At 39.4% G+C, this 19,258-nt stretch overlaps 2 protein-coding genes across 3 annotated transcripts; both read left to right on the forward strand.

Annotated features, from left to right (window-relative positions):
* The first annotated feature begins 234 nt into the window (after window positions 1-234).
* LOC107375622 (peroxisomal N(1)-acetyl-spermine/spermidine oxidase) lies at window positions 235-10,200 on the forward strand. Of its 2 annotated transcripts, none has more exons than XM_070542437.1 (10): window positions 235-522; window positions 5,202-5,378; window positions 5,451-5,581; window positions 5,666-5,853; window positions 5,985-6,166; window positions 7,729-7,898; window positions 8,597-8,682; window positions 8,795-8,907; window positions 9,687-9,841; window positions 9,927-10,200. In XM_070542437.1, the coding sequence occupies exons 1-10, from the start codon at window positions 369-371 to the stop codon at window positions 10,065-10,067; spliced, it is 1,497 nt and encodes a 498-aa protein (XP_070398538.1). In that variant the 5' UTR covers window positions 235-368; the 3' UTR covers window positions 10,068-10,200. The 2 variants fall into 2 exon arrangements, with proteins under 2 accessions (XP_070398538.1, XP_070398539.1); XM_070542438.1 differs by having other exon boundaries at window positions 8,798-8,907.
* A 1,420-nt stretch (window positions 10,201-11,620) lies between these two features.
* LOC107375621 (peroxisomal N(1)-acetyl-spermine/spermidine oxidase) lies at window positions 11,621-19,254 on the forward strand. Its single transcript, XM_015944243.3, has 10 exons — window positions 11,621-11,858; window positions 12,790-12,966; window positions 14,131-14,261; window positions 14,364-14,551; window positions 14,641-14,822; window positions 15,004-15,173; window positions 15,296-15,381; window positions 15,474-15,586; window positions 18,241-18,395; window positions 18,670-19,254. The coding sequence occupies exons 1-10, from the start codon at window positions 11,711-11,713 to the stop codon at window positions 18,820-18,822; spliced, it is 1,503 nt and encodes a 500-aa protein (XP_015799729.1). The 5' UTR covers window positions 11,621-11,710; the 3' UTR covers window positions 18,823-19,254.
* The last annotated feature ends 4 nt before the right edge of the window (window positions 19,255-19,258 follow it).

A 19,258-nucleotide genomic window follows, 5' to 3' on the forward strand; every position in this document is an offset into this window, starting at 1 on the left:
CAGAATTAGTGTTCTTCAGCAAGAGCTCAGTTAGTTCAGATTCAACGCAGGAAGAAATTCTTAAATATTCAACAAAAACAATTATATTTAGTCTTTATCTGTCAATTTTTTTCCAGACACAAAAAAGTCCAAATCACATTTATATAACAGTATTTTTTGTAATGTTTTTGTAATTTATCCCATTCTGCTCTTTTTGCCCAAGTTTGAGCTCAGAAACGGGTAGATGACGTCACTACACGGCTGTAAAGCCAGCAGTCAACACGCGGAAGTGACTGAATCAGAGCAGCGCTTCATCTGCTTTATATAGCTCATAAAAATACCTGAGCTTCAAACGACAGTAGTGGGTGAGCAGAAGAGGACGGTTGAACATGGCTCTAAAAGCAGACGCCAGGATAGTGATTGTAGGCTGTGGGATAGCGGGGATAGCAGCGGCGCACCGGCTGCACAAAGCCGGCTTTCACCACGTCAGGATCCTGGAAGCGACTGAAAGGAGCGGAGGGCGAATTAAAACTGGCAGACTGGGTGAGTCACATCCGGACTGGTTGGTCTAAACTTTTGAACCAACCCAATAGTTAAAACACACACACACACACACACACATTTGTGTGGAAATCTAAATGAAATAAAGCTTCTGATTGACAAATGTCTATAAAATATTTTAGTTTTAGCACCATTCAAGAAAACATCCTATAATATATAAAGAATATTTATAATCAGAAGAGCTCAAAAAAGGCATCTCACAATTATTTGGACAAAACTAAATCATACTTTATTTTTTTAGGTTCAATATCATTGTATTTTTTTTTTTGTTTGTTTGGTTGGTTTTTTTTTTTTTTTTTTTTTTTTTTTTTACCGAATTATTAACACTCCCATGGACGTCACTAGGTTTGAGATATAGGGGGGCTTAGCCCCAGGAGCTTGACCTTGAATGTTTTTGTCACACCCTGCAAAAACTTTGTCAATTAATTCATTATATGAAGAACATTTAACAAAACCTATTATTTTGTCACTTTCTTTTCCTTTCCTACCTTTGTGCATTTTCTCTCTTCTTTTTATAAAAAATAACAATTAGTTCATTAGCGGGGTCTATGTTGAAGAAAGATTTGATGTAAGTCCATTAAAAATTAGATATGTTATATTTCCAAATAAAGCTATTCATTTCAGTCTACTGCACTTAACAGGGGGAAATGTTGTAGTCATTTGTTTAATTTAATTACAACTTGTTTAATTATAAATGTAACTGAAATGTGACAATAAAGAACAAATGAATAATTGTCAAACTTTTATTCTGCCAAATGAGTGTGCAGTTGACAGTTTTAATATATGAATAACCCTGCTATGATATGGAATAAAGGAGTACGTAATTAACAATTACAAGACAAAATAACAGTATATATAAAAATATCCAGCAAGTAGTATAACTTATAATACAGAAAGTCAACTATACAGATACAACTTGACATAAGGTTGCAGGTCAGATGATAATTATAGTTATTTTTTTTTCTCAAGGTCTCTTACCTGTTCACTCCGAAATAGAAAACTGTTCAATTTTGCTTGGGAACTTAGTGCTCAGGTAAATGCTCATAACGGTGCGCTCGCCCCTGTTTTAGCTGTAGATCAGACCTTGATCATGCAGATCTCCTCAGCATCAACCACCTGGTCTCTCTCCTGTTCCTCACTCACTCTCTTAAAAAAAATCTTTGTATATCCATCTAGCCAACACATTGAAAAACATTTTCAATTTCTAATGCCAAGACAAATGCTATATGCCATTTAGTTTTCACTCACAATAACTGAAACAGCCATTGGTGGATAAATGGTACAGAATATGGACAACTGTTAACCTAATATAACCTATGTTTGATTGCTCATGATGATGGCATTTTCCATAACGTCACATTAAGCTGCCAAAATTTATGTTAAAGTTAGACGAGTACAATATCTCCTTTCTTTACCATAGGTCAACATAGAAAATATTAAGCAATTGACAACCCGCATGGAAAGAATTCATATAAACATAAGGTTTTAATATATGTTTTGATATAGCTTTTGAATATATGTGACATATATCATCAAAATGGCTGTTTACTATATTATAGATACATATATGTACCTATAATATAATATATATATTATAGAAAAAATATATAATATAGAAAAATGGTCAATAATATACACATTCGGCCATGTTCTGATTCAGGTTTTTAGTGTGGAGTGATTTTTGTGCCACCAACTGGAGTGTGCAGTGATCAATCTGCAAGAGCAACACCTGCTCTGCAGTCGTATGCAGCCCTCTCTCTGCATGCTCAACTCCGTCTCTGCCTGCACAAATCTTCCTGTTGTTGCTCAATTTGCAATTTACAAAGCAATGTAGCCTCTCCGTCAGCCAATCAGACAGCTCTCCATTATGCAATCAAAGCATGTCCAGGAAATACTGGCAGGAAAATTGCACTTTTTTCAGATAAAGAGGACTTTATATAATTATATTTAATTAGGTTGATTAACCCTCCTCTTTTCCTGGGACATTTCCACTGTTCACTTCCTTTTACACATCAAGAGATCATTTATGTCTGACCAAACAGAGAAGAAACACTTTATATGTTGAAATTAAAAGTCATTTTTAACTGAAAAGAGTGCAATTTAACAGTTTTAGGAATGGGCAATGTGTCTTTTCTGGAAGTCAAATATGGTCACCCTAATCATGACACATGAATTACAACAAAGTATTTTGCAGGCAGTGGATGGTGACTGGTAGCTAACCAGCAGCAGAAAGCAGTTCAATAAGCTGTTAAATTGGTGTTTTTCTGTAAAGCAGTATTTCCTGGACATGCTTTGATTGGATAAAACAGAGCTGTCTGTGATTGACTGTTGGAGAGGCTACTTGTTGAGGAGAGAAGGGAGAGATTTGCATCGCAGAGACAGAGTTGAGCCCACAGAGAGGGCTGCAGCTCCTGCACACAAGCGCAGAGCAGGTTCTGTTTGTGCAGACTCATTACTGTACGCTCAAGTTGGTGGCACTAAATCACTCAATGAACTGGCTCGTTAATCATGTCACTTCAGGGGAGTTTTCCGACCATTTTACTTGACATCAAAGCTTTTCATTATGGTTTGCAGCATGTAAACATGCTAGCGGAGTTAGCATTAGCATGTCGGTGCGGTAGCATTTTCCTCTCTCGTCTGAACTATAACCTTGAAATGTTAATGGTGTGCTGCTGTTGCTGTCTTACCCTAATGTGATGTTGACATGACGTGATGTTGTTACATGAGCGCTGAGCAGGGTTTGCTCATCGATATATAGGTTTTGCTGTATCACCCCTGCCCCCTGACTTGTCAACAAAGCTGAAGTGGAGGAAGTCCTTTTTTGATAGTTCCTGTGTGCGACGGTGTAGTTCTATATTCATTAATTATTATTTCTGTTTCAGACTAAAAACTCCTGTACCAACTACACGTGTCGTGACTGTGTTGAGCATGTAGATGTGAACAAATTAAAAAAAAGTTAACAGAAAAAAATAAAATAAAAAACCCAAAATGATAGGGGTGGCTTGTTATTATTTTAGGGGGCTGAAGCCCCCCTAAAACGGACCTAACGACGTCAGTGACACTCCCAATTTCCAATACAACTATAATAACAATATAACTGATACCAAAATACAGAGGTGTGGGCTCAAGTCACATGACTTGGACTCGAGTCATTATTTTTAATGACTTCTGACTTGACTTGATAAAATATATATAGATATATTTACAACTTGACTCGGATAACTTGCGACTTGAATCGACTTGCATCTGTTGACTTGATGATGACTTGAGCATATTTGATATTTTAGCACAAAAGTGGCACGACATGGGCCAAAGTCATAAATCATTCTTCGTTCTGGGCTTGATCTTGTACTACTAAATGCAGCAGCATTTTGTTTATAATCAGTTTCAGTTGCACTTTCTGCTTGTTTGAGCAAATAAATGAAGCTTTATTTCTGGAATTTATTTATTATCACTGTCATTAAACTGAATTTGGACAGATGACTTGAATATGACTTGAAAATTCAAAGTTAAGGAGTTGGACTTGACTCAGACTTCCACATCATTGACTTTGGACTCGACTTGGACTTGAATGTCTTTGACTTGGACTTGACTCGAGACTTGACTGGAAAGACTTGTGACTTACTTGTGTTTTGCAAAGCAGAGACTTGGTCACACCTCTGCTTAAATACTCTACAGGGTATGAAAGAAAAGGCTAAACTACATAATTTTAGGTATCATTCATACTTTAAACATTATCCATTAAAATATGAGAACTTTAGTTTAAGTTCAGTTTTGCCAAACAAAGCACACCTCAGGTCTGTCATACATTTTGAGAGAGAGAGAAGTAGCTGAAGACTTTGATGTTATGGTTGCATGGTACCGTAATTTCCAGACTATAGAGCGCACCTCAATATAAGCCGCACCGGGCTAAAAGCCGCAGATATCTACTGAATTGAAAACGTAGTTTAACTGAACGTAACTGAACTGATCAGTATCAAACAAAACAGAAAAGTTATTGATTAGTTTATTCATCATCCTCTTGCGCAGTGAAACCACTGAAGTCATCATCTTCTTCAGTGTCGGAGTTGAACAGCCTCAGAAGAGCTTCGTCACATACCTTTTCTGTGGCGATGTCAGTGTCGCTGTCCATGTTGCTGTCATCATCCCCGGGTGAAGCTGGCTTGAATGAGTTCTTCCCGCTGCCGTCTCCAGCGCCGAACCATGGATTCATTCATGCCAAGCTTACGTGCGGCTGCACTGTTTCCCTCCTTTACTGCCAGATCGATGGCCTTCAACGTAAATGCGGCAACATATGAACTCATACATGTAATTACCATGATGAGGGGGTATGGATTTGAAAAAAATTCTTCGTCGTGCCGGCTGCTTACATGTGCTAAATTAAAATGAGCACTTTCTTCGATTTCCACTTTTGACTTCCACCTGTTTCACTTTCTGCTAAAACACCCCCTGGCAGGTGAAGGAAAATCTTCAGTAAAGCCGCACCTCATAAGCCGCACGGTTCAAAACGTGGGAAAAAGGTAGCGGTTTATAGTCTGGAAAATACGGTATGTAAATGTGTCAATAAAAGAGTAAAAAGCAGATACAGATGTTTTTCAGTATTACATTTTAATGCCAATCTTGGAGCATAATTTGGACATCTCTAATTTTAACTTGTGTAGGTAACACGATGATTGAAATAGGAGCAGCTTATATCCACGGCCCGTCTGAGAAGAACCCAGTGTTCTGTCTGGCCAGAGACTATAACCTCCTGGAACCCAAGACCCTCACCCCTGAGAACCAGGCCGTGAATGTTGGGGAATATCCTCCTCTGGTTCCCAACTGGTTCAGCAGTTCAGGTAACCGCTTCAGCATGATTGGACAGTTTGAAACCTTTAATTTCTTATTCTATGTGAGGAAACATTTTTCAGGTCAGAAGCTGAGTGCTGAAAGCATGGAGCCTGCTCTGGAGTTGTTTCACGAACTTATAGAAAACACTCCTTCATCTAAGAATCACAAACAAAGATCCTGGCCGAGTGTTGGAGATTTCATAAGATCAGAGGTACTTCTTTTTATTCCCCAATGAGCAAAATGAAATAAAAAACCGTCTCTGCTTGCCTTTTCATTTATTTTTATTTTCCTGCAGGTACGAAGACGAGCGGCGAAGAGGTGGAACGAAAAAGACAAGAACACCAGGAAGCTCCTGCTGGGAGCTATTGATACTATGCTGAAGGAAGAGTGTTGTGCAAGTGCAACACACTCAATGGACACGTTAGACCTGGTTGGATTTTCTATGTATGAGAATATAGAAGGAGTGGACTGCACCTTCCCAAGGTTTGCACCTTTAATCAAAAAACAAATCAATTTAAAAGCATTGCCTTTAACCTTAGCCCTGCCCTGGCTGCAGGTTTCCATCTTCAGCTCCTCTATTGATTGAACGCTAGCAGCAACGTTGTCTCTTGCAGAGGTTTTGAAGGCCTGATCAACAGCCTGATGTCAGAGCTACCCCCTGACATAGTGACCTACAATCGACCTGTGCGCTGCGTTCACTGGAACAACACAAAGGGAGGGGGAAATCCTGTGATGATTGAGTGTGAAAACAAGGAGATTATTGCTGCTGATCATGTGATCGTTACTGTGTCCCTGGGTATGCTTCCCCTCCTGCTGCTTAATAATTAGAATAATTGTAAATAAGGCACCATTACCATTTACCTTAGTGCTCCTCAAACTGTATTTAATCCTAAAGAAAATACTGTAAAGCCTGACAGATCTTTGTCATACTGTCACTTAAAGGTGTGGTTTACTCATTTACTCAATACATTTGCAGTGTTCTCTATTGTAAATCCATGTCTTATGAGTCATTTAAATGAAAAAAGTTATGATGCTCCTGTTCTGAGATGCAGAAGTTTGCTGGTGCAGAGGTGGGCCGAAAACAGCCGGATTACTCATTATTATTAACTCATTCACTGCCAGCCGTTTTCTGATCAGAAAAGCCCTTTGCTGCCAGCGTTTTTCGGCATTTTCACAGGTTTAAGAGTCACAGAACGTTGAGCTCTATGATGATGTCAATGCCAAAACTAACAAAACAAAGAGGAGAATCACCTCTTACATCAGGAAACATCTGTGTGTTTTGAGCGTTATCCGTTCTTTCATAATCCGTTGTCGAATTGTGATCGTCAGAAGCTTTTCCGGTTCACGCCTCACTTTTTTTTACAGCAGCGGCCCAAAACGATCTCCTAACACGTGGATTTCCTGCTTCCTGATCACGTGACGTGTGATGCACGTGGATGATGATCGGCTTTAGAGCTGGGATGTTTCCTCACATGGTGTGGGGGCTCGTTCCGACACCCACACATGAAAAAATGCAAATGACGACTTTTGTCGTCATTGGCAGTGAACGGCTGGGTTTAAAATGACAACTTTTGTCATTAATTGCGGTGAATGAGTTAATTATATGCACACCTCTTTCTCTCTCTCTCTCTCTCTCTCTCTCTCTCTCTCTCTCCCTCCCTCCTCGCTGATAAAAATAAATAAATAATGTAAAAGCCTTCCTGTTGGTGGGTGTGAGCCAAGATGGGCGAGGCCATGAATGCAAATTCACTGTGTGACATCACAGTGTGTGGAATTTCAAATCCTAGCATTTCTCCATATATTTTCCATCAGAAGCTAACAAGGGACATAGGTGTAGGAGGCTGTTTTCATGTTAAGCCTGCATGACAAACTCAGAGTGACTGATTATAATCAGAAATAATAAATATAACATGTTTTTTCAGTGACCCACACCATTCATATACTCACCCATCTTGACACGCAGCAGGAAAAGCTGTTGTTAGTTTAGCGTCCAGGAAACAGCAGAGAACGTCTTGGCAAATAGAAGCTAACTGTTAGCATTAACATCTTCATCACACAACAGAACTCCAGGCTTGTATTATTGGTGGAGATAAAACATCAAGCTGAGTCAGTGGTAGAGTCTTGCTGCTGTTAGCCAATCAGAAGCGAGACGTCCAAGTATCAGGAAATAAAACTCCAAATTCTGCCATCTGAAGCTTTCATCTGATGTGGCTCATGTCTAATTCCTGAAACAGGTGCACCGGTTCTTTTTTCCTCAGAGAATGACTTAGAAGGCATTTATTCCTACAAGAGATCACTGCAGGTGTATTGATGAAGCGAGTGGACATCTTTAACCTTTGTAATTAATGTTTTTTTCAGGATGCCTGAAGAAGCATCACTCAACTCTGTTCTCGCCTCCTCTTCCATCCCAGAAGCTGCTTTCCATTTCCAAACTAGGATTTGGAACATGTGATAAAATCCATGTGGAGTTTGAATCCCCGTGGTGGGATGCTGAATGCGAGATCATCTATCTGCTGTGGGAGGATGAGGTCTGTAGTGGTGCAGGTTTAGGAGTACAGAATCAGCTATTCAACACAATAATAAAGCTGTTGGACCACTTAGTTGACTAGATTATTATGTGCAAAAGTTATTGGCTATATTCCTGCTTAAAGCCATACTTTGGAACTTTTTCATATTTTAAAATAATTTTCTTGAGCCAGTATGTGTTAAAAGGATCCTTCATAGGGTTAATGAAATGTCATTCAGACCCCCACCATCTTCCGTGGCCAGAATACCACACTTGCAACTTCAGACTGGCTGGCCGCTTTGTTGGGACAAAAAAAAAATGGAGCTGACATACCTGAAGCTGCAGTCTGCTTCCAGCATGTTTCCTGCATGTTTTAGATCATGAACACAGCTGATTTCTTTAATTTAGTGATGAATCACTACTGTAGACACTAAGGAAGGCTGGGAGACATTTCAGCTGTTGGTGTTAAAAAAATGAGCACACAGAAAGGCGAGGTTTTGGTTTCAGTTTGACCACAGATGATTAATAATGGACACTAGGGGGTGCCAAAAGCAAGCTAAACTGACACGTGTGCCTTTAATTTTGAAACCATGTATTTTTGCAGAAGTTAATGAGCTTTCCTTCTAATTACCATCAGTAAGTTTTTCTGTGCCTCTTGTCTAAATAAGTGGCTTAAAAACTCAAACTCACACACATTAATAATCTATTTTGCGTCTCCAGGAGAAGGTTTCTGATGAGATGAAGGACATTAGCAAACACTGGATACGGAAAGTGTCATCGTTCAATGTGCTCAAGCACTCGGAGAGGTCAGCGACAGATTTTTCAACAGCAACTAACAATAACGACTTATATCCAAAGATTTTATACAATCAAAGAGACGAATTGTTCATGTGTCCCACATGTCGGTGCATTTCTCAGTAGCAGCCATGTTCTCTGTGGCTGGATTTCTGGATATGAAGCAGAATATATGGAGACACTTCCTGAGGAGGAAATCAAGCGTTCCATCACAGAGCTCATCCATACTTTCACAGGTATGAAAAAAAAAGTTATTTTTTTAAATGGTAGAGGTTTTTTTTTTTATTGTTTTAAAGATTTTTAAAAAGAGAATGTATTTTTTTTTCACTTTTTAAGTCCTGAAAGGGTGGATAGGAATATTTCTCCTGGTCAGAGACAAGGACTTGCTTTAAGTGTAGGGGTCTTATTCTTGAGTGAGGGATGGTGCAGAAGATCGATAGGCAGATTGAACCAAAGAACAAGATTGCGGATCCAAGCAGCCTAAATGAGTTTTCTCCCCAGGGTGTCTGGGCTCACCCTTAGACATAGGGTGAGAAGCTCGGTTATCTGGGAGGGGCTCGGAGTAGATCTGCTGCTCCTCCAAATCGAGAGGAGCCAGTTGAGGTGGCTGGAGCATCTAGAAGCCTCTTGGACGCCTCCTGGATGGATAGTTTATTTAAAAAGTAGTGCAAGTAAAGGCCAAATTCTAACCCAGTCTTCTTAATTTTGGCCAAATTTTGCTGAAGACTTTCCAAAATAAACAAGTGACTTTTGAGGCTTTTTATGTCACCTTTACAATGAAACTGATAACTAAAGCCTTTAGCTGTTATGTACCATGACGTAGGTATAATAAAATATGTTTACAGGAATCGGAGTCTAAAGTTTTATTGAAATGCAAACTTACCACTTCAACTCAACTAAAATCAATTATCTCCTTAAAAAACTTCTGCTTTTATTATTATCTTCATGTTTTATAAAATGCATAACACTAGATTATGAGAGGTCATTTTGTGTCAACGTATGTGCTTTCTTTTAGGAGACCACACCATAACACCAAGGAGAGTTGAATGTACCCAGTGGTTTCATGATCCCTGGACTTTAGGATCCTACAGTCATCCAGCAATAGGCTGTTCACTGCAAGACCTCAAAAACCTGATGGAGCCACTTCCTAAAAGAGGAACACAGCCACAGGTTTGTTTTTGTTTTTTTACAGACAAACTCATATCACGCATGAAATTGCAAACATTGACCTTGTGAATATGCCCTGGCCCGACAGGTGTTGTTTGCTGGAGAGGCGACTCATCCCTGTTACTATTCCACTGTGCACGGAGCCCTCCTGACCGGATGGAGAGAAGCTGATAGACTCATCTCTCACTATTATTCTTGCAGTCCCTTCTCATCAGACGAAACAAGTTAAAGATTAAATATACCTGTTTAATATCAAACTATTCTTTTGTGCCTTTAAATCAGTTTACATTGGAAAGTCAGATTCAATTATCTGTGTATCTGTTTGGCTTCACTGAAGGACAGGAATGACCAGTTTCAGACTGAAGGCAGAGAGGAAAATGATCTCTGCCTGACCCAAACAAAGTCTTGTTATCCAAATCTGACGCCAAGGCAGCCTTCGAGATGCCAACAACAACAACCCCCACGAAGGAAGGAATGCAGACAGATGCTGTGAACCCCCCCACCCCCACCCCGCCTTCAGATTGTGGACTTCTGCCTAGGGAGGTCATCAACCTGCAGGGTCAATTCCTGCGTTCCTCCCAAGATCTCCCTCCCTATTGTGATGTTGTGTTGTGTTATCTGTTGCTTATCTTTTGAGGTGTTTTTTTTTTCGCAGAGCAAAGCTGCCCTCCTGGGGGGAGAGTAGCTGTGGAGTGCCTTTTTTCCCCTCCTCCCGAATCCATTCCTCATGTTATCCTTTTTTCCCTCTCTATTAAGGTAGCGCAAGTTGGTTGTGAATGACCACAGCCAGCAATTCTTGTCATGTGTCTTGCCCAGTATGTCTGATCTTTGAATTGTGTGTACTGAAACTCTAATTTCCCTTCCCTGGGACAAATAAAGCTTTTCATTCAGCTTTTCATTTCATTTCATTTCATTAACACAAAACTCTAAAGCAGTTTCTCATAATGCATAAAGTCTACATGTAGAAGTTGTTGTGCTGTACACTGTTCAGTAGAACATGTCTGTCACAGGTCAATTTGTTCTTGGGAACATGTAAGAAAAGGCACAAGTGGACATGTAACAGGTGTTAGGCATGAAGCAAAGTCCACAATTATTTAACTTGGAAAAATTCAGACAGGAAAAAAATAAAAGCAGGTCAAAGTAAGTTCTTAGTGTTTATGAGGAAACAGTTGGGAGTGGTGGTGAATTAAAACAGGCAGAAAGGGATGCATGAAGACCGATTGGAAAATGCCATAGCAAATGTAGATTGATTCAATTTTTTTACTTGATTAAACAAGAAATATTTAATCAATAAATGGGATTTATGGGTGTTTTTAAAGAACAAACGATTCACCAATTTGTTTAAATTGCCTATTTTAAATAAAAAAATGTTTTTAAACATGTTTTTATTACATTAATTGATTTCATTTGTTTGAAGAAAGAATTTGTTGTTAATTATATTTTTAAGAGACTTAAAGAAATGTATTGGTTGAAAATCTCTGCCTGTGTACATTTATTGCATTGCTTGTTCTTAAGAAAATTCCACACACGTACAAATTTTCACATAATTAATAATACATTTATATAAATAAATCCGAATCTATCAATGTATGTTCAAAAATTAAAGAGATTATTTTGAAATCAATTAAATAAAAATAATAACAAATGTAAACAAAGAACAACAAAGACATTCGTATTTTAATTTTTTTATTTTTATTTATTGCCTCGTTTATTTGTGGTTTTTATTTCGCTCTTATGCAATTCATAGTTTTATTTTGGAAAATAATCAACGAAGGACATTTCCGTTATGCGCGTGAGTAGCGGAAGTGGAAGGAGAAAAAGAAAGTAGTGAGAAAATAAAGCCCTTCTGTTATCTGGAGCGAAGCTGGCGCTATGGCTACAAATGGGAACATAGTAATAATAGGTTGTGGTATTTCAGGGATCGCTGCTGCTCACAAACTGTTAAAAAACGGTTTTCGGAACGTGAAAGTCCTGGAGGCGACTGCGAGAAGCGGGGGGCGAATTAAAACGGGCAGACTGGGTGAGCAGTAACTTTATCACTGATTTAGCTAATGTTTAGTCCAGTTGTGTGGAGGAAAATTAATACATATGTAACCGGAAAGGGCAGTGCAATGTTTATATTACCTCTTTGCTTGTTTGAATTTACTGTGGAACAGCTATGAATATACTTCACTTTCCCGTTTGCATCAAATGCCACATATACAGAAATAAACGAAGGATTAAAGGGTTAAACGCTCGCTGATCAAAGGGATTCGATCAGAATTTGAGGCATTGGTAAAAATGAATCAAATACGAAATCAATTAAAAATTTTTTACTTAAAGAAGGTTTTTCATTCAAAAAAGTGACACAATGGCGTCCATGTTGCTTTGGGTCTAGTTTAATGAAGAAATCGGGTTTGGACCGATGGTTTGGACACAAGCTGCAACATGATTATTATATAAACATCTAAGCTGAAACTGTCACTGCTATAGCTCAGATCTGTGTAAAGTACTGGAGAACTGGGCAGATGCAGGTAATGTTTACATTCACACTGATTTGTTATTTGCACGTTTCTTTTTTCACTGATTGCAACCAAAACTTGCAATACGGCAGCAACTGAACTGTTTTTATTTCATTTCACGTGTAATAGAGTATCATAGGATTCCAGGAAAAGCTGTCACATAAGCGAATAGATGTGGACTTCTCCAACTTGTGCCTCATATAATGTTTACCTTGAGATTGAAAGATAATAAAAAGACAATGTCAGCAAATTTCACTCTGGAACTATAAAGTCTTATCTGTTGTCCTTTTTATGCCATACTATAAAAATCAATAAATGCTTTTATAACGGAGGAATACAACTTATACAATCCTAGATTTTCCCTTTCAAATCACCTGCTTTCTAAACATGCCAGAAGTCAAAAGTATCAACCCAGTCTGTGATTAAAGGTTGAATATTTTTCTTCTTTAGGTGATGCTCTTGTTGAGATTGGAGCAAACTGGATCCATGGTCCGTCTGAGGAGAACCCGGTGTTTTGTCTGGCCCGACAGTATGAGCTTTTGGAACCGAAGGCTCTAACCCCAGAAAACCAGGCCATAGATGTAGGAGGACACCCCCACTGGATTCCTAATTTCTTCAGCAGTTCAGGTTTAAACAAGTCTAATATATTTTGAATATAGGTTATTTGACGACCAAATGTGAACAATATTAAAACTAAACATTCTCAGTAGTAAAGTCTCCTCTTAGACAGGTGGTTTGTGAGTAAATGTGTGAAATTATTATCTCTTTTTTACATTTTTGACCTGTTTGGTACATTTGCTGCCATAATTCCTAACATAGCCCACCTATATAACCATATAACACTCTAGCATGCTCTAATATAGTGGTGTTTGTATAATAGGCAGGTCTAAGCTTTAATAGTGTTTTCTTAAAGAGCAAGTCAACCCCTACCAGAGTATTACTCCACTTCCACTTCCTGTTTGAAAAATGCAACTAATACTGTTGCCTAGCAGACCGAGAGGGTAGAGCCCCTAACACACACACACATACACACACAAGCTCACAATGACACTGTGACATCACGTGGTACCAGATAACATTTTAGGATACCTCTCAGCCAATAGCAATGGCAGATTTTAATTCAAAGCTGTGCAGAGTTTTTACCTGACAACGGCACAACACTGACGGTTTTAGGCAGAAAATTTAAATTTTAACTAAAATGCACTAAAGTGCAAAACTATTGACTACACGTGCAGCACGATTAGACACGCATTTATATAGTTTATCAGAAAAAAAAAGTTGATTTGGGGGTTACTTGCTCTTTAACTTTCAAATCACAGAAGCCCAATGCCACCAACAATCTGGGAACCCCCCACAAATAGGTCAACACACACACACACACACACACACACACACACACAGGCAACTGATTGACAGCTCTGCCAGCCAACAAGACAGTCTGCCATCACAGAGAACAGGTCCATCACCTAAACTTCTACCAAACAGAACAGAATCGGACTCTAGCCAGAACATGACAAAACATTCTGTTACCCTAACTAGCCGAGCCTGGCTCAGGCTTTGCTTTCTGTTCAGCTGCTCCAAGCCAAGAACGTCCAATTTTAGCACATCGAGGAGTATGCACAGAGGGCAGAGAGATGGTCAGATGGCAGTTTTATGAATGGATCGTGATCTACTCAATAAGAACGGGATGTGATCAGAAGTGCATTTTAGGCAATGTGGCAAAAAAATGCTCCAGAAAAACGTTTTGCGGCCTTTAATGTTTTGGATCTGTATTCCCTCTAATGTGTGCAGGTCAGAAGCTGAATACAGAGGATGTCTTTCCAGCTCAGGAGGTTTTTGCTGAACTCCTGGATGAAATTTCAGAGTTTCAGAATCAAAAAGGAGAACCGTGTGCCAGCGTGGGAGAATTCATACGTTTAAAGGTTTGCTTAGTTTAGGGGAAATTGTTTGCTAGCTGCAGTTATCTGCGAACGTTTCGCAGCCACAGCTGGTTTAAGAGCTTGTTTTGTTGTTGCTTTCTGCAGGTGAAAGAGGGAGAAGCAGAGAAATGGAAATATATCGACCCAGCTACCAGATCCCTGTATCTGTGTGTGATCAGTAACATGTTGAAGGTGGAGTGCTGTGTTAACGGGGCCCACAGCTTGGACGAGGTGGGTCTGGGGGCCTACGGCCAGTACAAGACTCTGCCTGGACAGGACTGTACATTCCCCGAGTTCGTACTGCAGCAACCCGTTTGATTCAGGACACAGGCGGTGTGTTTTATTCTGACTTGATGATTTGTTATTTTATTTTTGTATCCAGTGGCTTTGAAGGTCTGGTTAAAAACCTGATGTCAGAGCTCCCTGATGGTCTAGTGACCTACAACTGTCCTGTGCGGTGTGTCCACTGGAGCGACGCAGAGAAGAACAAAACATCAGCGGTGGTCGAGTGTGAAAACGGGGAGAGGATCCCTGCAGATCACATCATCGTAACAGTGCCTTTAGGTCATCTCAGAGAATTAGTCTTTAACCAAGCATATTTGTTATTTCTAATGCAATAATAATAATAATTGTTCTCGAGTCTTTCTTAACCTGGGTACTCATGAATCTTTATTAAGAAATTTGTGCATTTTTTTTCTTTAAGCCACCACTTTCCACTGAAGTGTGTAAATGATTGTTTTATTAGGATATCTAAAAAGACACCATTCAACGCTGTTCCGCCCTCCTCTTCCTCTACACAAGCTGCACACCATCCAGAGGCTCGGTTTTGGAACAAACAATAAAATATTTGTGGAATTTGATGCACCCTGGTGGGATGCCGACTGTGAGGTCATTCATCTGATCTGGGAAGATGAGGTTAAATGAGCCGTTGCAGCATCCACCTGTAGAACAATATAAAATTCAAACAAAACCATGTATTCATTAACCCGTACAGGTCATAATTTGTCTACTGTCTCTTATGTTCTGTGTTGGATAAGGATGCTATGGTGGATCAGGTCCCTGATCTACAGAGATCCTGGATAAAGAAGCTGATTGGCTTCACAGTGCTCAAACCCACTGAAAGGTTAACATCTAGAGATGTCTCAGTAATGCTGCCTAGCTTGTTTTTATGTGTTTACCATTGAGTAAATGTTGTGTTTTTGGTGTACATGTCAGGTATGGCCATCTTCTCTGTGGCTGGATTGCGGGGCACGAGTCAGAGTATATGGAAACGCTGTCGGAGCTAGAGGTCATGCGTGATGTCACACAAGTTATTCGCAGATTTACAGGTGAGTTGTGAAATGACAAAGAAGCATCACCAAAGTTATAGCATTACTTCCCATTCTTAAAGAGCAAGTCACCCCCAAATAAACTTTTTTTTGCTGATAAACTAAATAAATGAGTGTCTAATCGTGCTGCAGACACGCGTCGTCAATAATTTGGCACTTCAGTGCATCTTAGTTAAAATGTAAATATTCTGCCTAAAACTGGCTGTGTTGTGCCGTTGTCAGGTAAAAACTCTGCTCTGCACTTTGAATTTAAATCTGCCACCGCTATTGGCTAAGAGGTATGCTATGATGTAAACTGGTACATTATGATGTCACAATGCTGTAGTGAGCCTGTGTTTGTGTGTATTTGTTAGCGGCTCCGCCCTCTCGGTCCGCCAGGCAACAGCATTTGTTGCATTTTTCAAGCATGAAGTGGGAGTGGAGTTAGACTCTGGTAGGGGGTGACTTGCTCTTTAAGTAACACTACATTTAAGTTATTGCTTTCAAACTGGTTTCAGAGGTTCTTGAGCCACAAAGTTGAGCAGCTTCACATGGGACAGCGCTGTCGCCCTCTGCTGACCAGAAACTGCACATAACAGCTTTGGTGGTTCGAGTGGGAACACAAGTGGGAGGTCCCTACCTGCTTTATGGCATCAGTCGTGTCAGTAGCCCATATAAAGTCTAGCCGTCAGCGTTTTCAGTTAGATTATCAATAAAAAGCACAAGAAGAAGAAGTCTGCTTGTTGGCATTATGGCTGATTCTGGAAACAAAAGTAAGAGGCGACGCAAATAAAGGCTGAACTAGAAAAACAAAGAGCGGCGTTAACGTCGGTGTGGCCTACACTTGTCGGTTTCAGTTTTAAACTATCTAAAAAAGTTGCAAAGTCCTGATTTATTTTCTTTGTTTCTGAACTGCCAATAACCATCCATTCATAAAAACATGCTAAACACAACACCTTAAAGGTATAGCAATCAATGTTTTTCTTCCGGGTGGATCACATCAACCATTGGTCCGCAAAAATGTCAATTTCTGGTGAAGCCAATCCTGGGTTAGTTTTCACTTCCTGCGCATGCGTACTCTGTGCACCCCCTCACTCTCATGGAAATCAGGAAGAGGCTAATGCCGTCCAGTCTGCTCCCCACAGACGCCGCTGTTGCTGGTTTTCTGCTCGAGAGGTAAGCTAACGTTCTGCATGCTATTTTTAGAGCATCTTATTACACATTACGGCCCGCAGCTACTTGTAAACCGACGCTGGGAGAGTGTTGTGCAACGTGGAAAGGGCGGTTCGTTCCTGAAATTCAGAAACATCGATTGCTATACCTTTAAAGCCTGTAGCAGCCTGTTTTCCACAGTCGTAATTCCGCTTTCAACCAGTAGAGGGAGAAGCAGGTAACTCAAGTGTTACTTTAAAGGCCCAATGTGTGATATTTCATCTTATAAGTTATCAAATTTCTTGTATCACATTCTCAAATTTGTTTTTTTTTTAATGATAATTCAAACAAGCATTTATTCTAAGCATTATTATTAGCTTTATATTTTAATATTTTAGACAAAAGAAGCAGACCGGTGCTCCATATGGCATGCGCCATCTTAAAATACAGTGACCTTTTAGGGACATACAACATATTAAGCTTCGCATTTGATGTTTGCGTTTTTAAATGATGTAACCTCAAAGAAACAGCAGGGGGCAGAAGTGCGCCTTGTAAGCATGCAGTCTGACAAAGTAACTAAGAAGAAGAAGAAACTAGCCACACCGTACTTCTAGCGATGGAGGATCACACATATTCTACAAGCAAACTTGAGAAACGGGATAGTTTGAAAGCGCTTGAAAGCGCCGATCTTCTAGACTTTATTGCAGCTCTGCCTCTTCCTCTTGTGCGTGGGACGTTGCGGCTGGTTTGAGCAAATTCGGCTCCTTCATCTTGGGATGCTTGCCCTGCTTCTGTCGCATGTCTAACACCTCTGCCTCTCTGTGCGCTGGCACACGTCTGTCCTCTCCCTCTTCCTCTCCCTCTTCCTCTCCCTCTTCCTCGCCCTCTTCCTCTCCCTCGTCCTCTTGTCTGTCTCCACTGATGAACCATCGGATGATATCTGACTCTGTTTACGGAGAGAAAACAATTACAGACTACACTACCTTGTATATTTCCAAAATGGCAAATAGAAATATAACATTTCTCAAATAAAATGAACAAAATATTGTCATTTTTTGTAGTCAGAAGTCATCACTAACTAGCTGCCGTTTGCTATTAGCAAACATAACTGACATAAAAAAGTTTTTCTTATTCAAAACCTATTTAGATTAAATTAATAAAATAAGTTAGATGAAAACAACTAACCTGTTCGCTGACTTGAAAGCTGGAATTAGATGATGACATGCTGCCGTTTACAGCAACACGATTTTGTATTGTATTTGTTATATTTGTTAATAAAGTTTTAAATAATGATTAAAAAAAAACCTTTTTGATCCTCGGGGGCTCCAATAGCTGCAATACCGACTCTAAACTGCGTGGTGCTAAAGAGTCGGATCTTTTTACTATGATTTCTGTGAATTTCACACACGGGGCCTTTAAGCTCATTTCCTGTTTGCGTTTGTAAATTGACAAATCAAAACCAAATGCTGTTGTGGGTTAGCGTTCTGCTAAATAGCTCAGCCTCTGATTTTTGTGGATTTCAGGGAACCCCACCATCACCCCGCAGAGAATCCTGCGTTCTCAGTGGTTTCATGACCCCTGGACTTGTGGATCCTACACCCACCTTGCAACCGGTTGCTCGGAGCAGGACCTGGAGAACATGATGGAACCTCTGCCTTCAAAGAAGTCAAAAGCACAGGTACATACATGTTAATGATCTATGTAAAGTCTTATTAATATCTAGTTTTATACAGCTTTGTCTATATTTTGGTTTATTTCTTCTTATAAATAAACAACAGGATGTAATTCTGTGATGGGTGTTTTTTTAATATCTAAGATAGTATTTAATCCAACTTTTGATAATAAATGGAACAAATGATGATGTTTCTCGTAAAATCCTAGCATTAATATAGGTAGTACCTACTTTTTGTTTTTTACAATAACCTCTATTTTTTCTGATTATATTCTTTCAGCCCCTGCAGGTGTTGTTTGCTGGAGAGGCAACTCATCACTGCTTCTTCTCCACCGTTCATGGAGCACTTCTCACTGGATGGAGAGAAGCTGACAGACTCATCTCTCACTATTCGTCTTTCAATCCACCAGAGCTTCCAAAGTCGATGCTTTAAAAATTCAATGCTGTTGTGCCGATGAAGAATTAATCAGATTTATAAAAAAAGAAATATAAGCATTCTATTTTAAATGAGAAAAACTGTTAAGTGTCCCTAATCCGAGTTTATTTTTATGGTTCTGTTGATAATGCAAAAAGACTGCAGCTAATGAAGTATGACTTCTCTGATTTAAACGATTCAATCAAGACTTTAAGTTAAAGTAGCAGATTTGCTATTCTTATGAGCTAAACTGGCCATTTTTTATATTTTTGTAAGAAATATGAGCAAACATCTTTATAATTCACAACTTTTATTTGCAGTAAGTTGCACTAGCTCACATTGTGTTTTACTGCTTATCATATTCTGGAAAGATTTATAATTTACTCTTCCAGGCTGATTATGACTTGACTGATGTTAACTGAGAATAAATTCAACATATTTGATGACTGATTTT

The sequence above is a fragment of the Nothobranchius furzeri genome, chromosome 12 (genome assembly GCF_043380555.1).
Source record: "Nothobranchius furzeri strain GRZ-AD chromosome 12, NfurGRZ-RIMD1, whole genome shotgun sequence".
NCBI classification, from domain to species: Eukaryota; Metazoa; Chordata; class Actinopteri; order Cyprinodontiformes; family Nothobranchiidae; genus Nothobranchius; species Nothobranchius furzeri.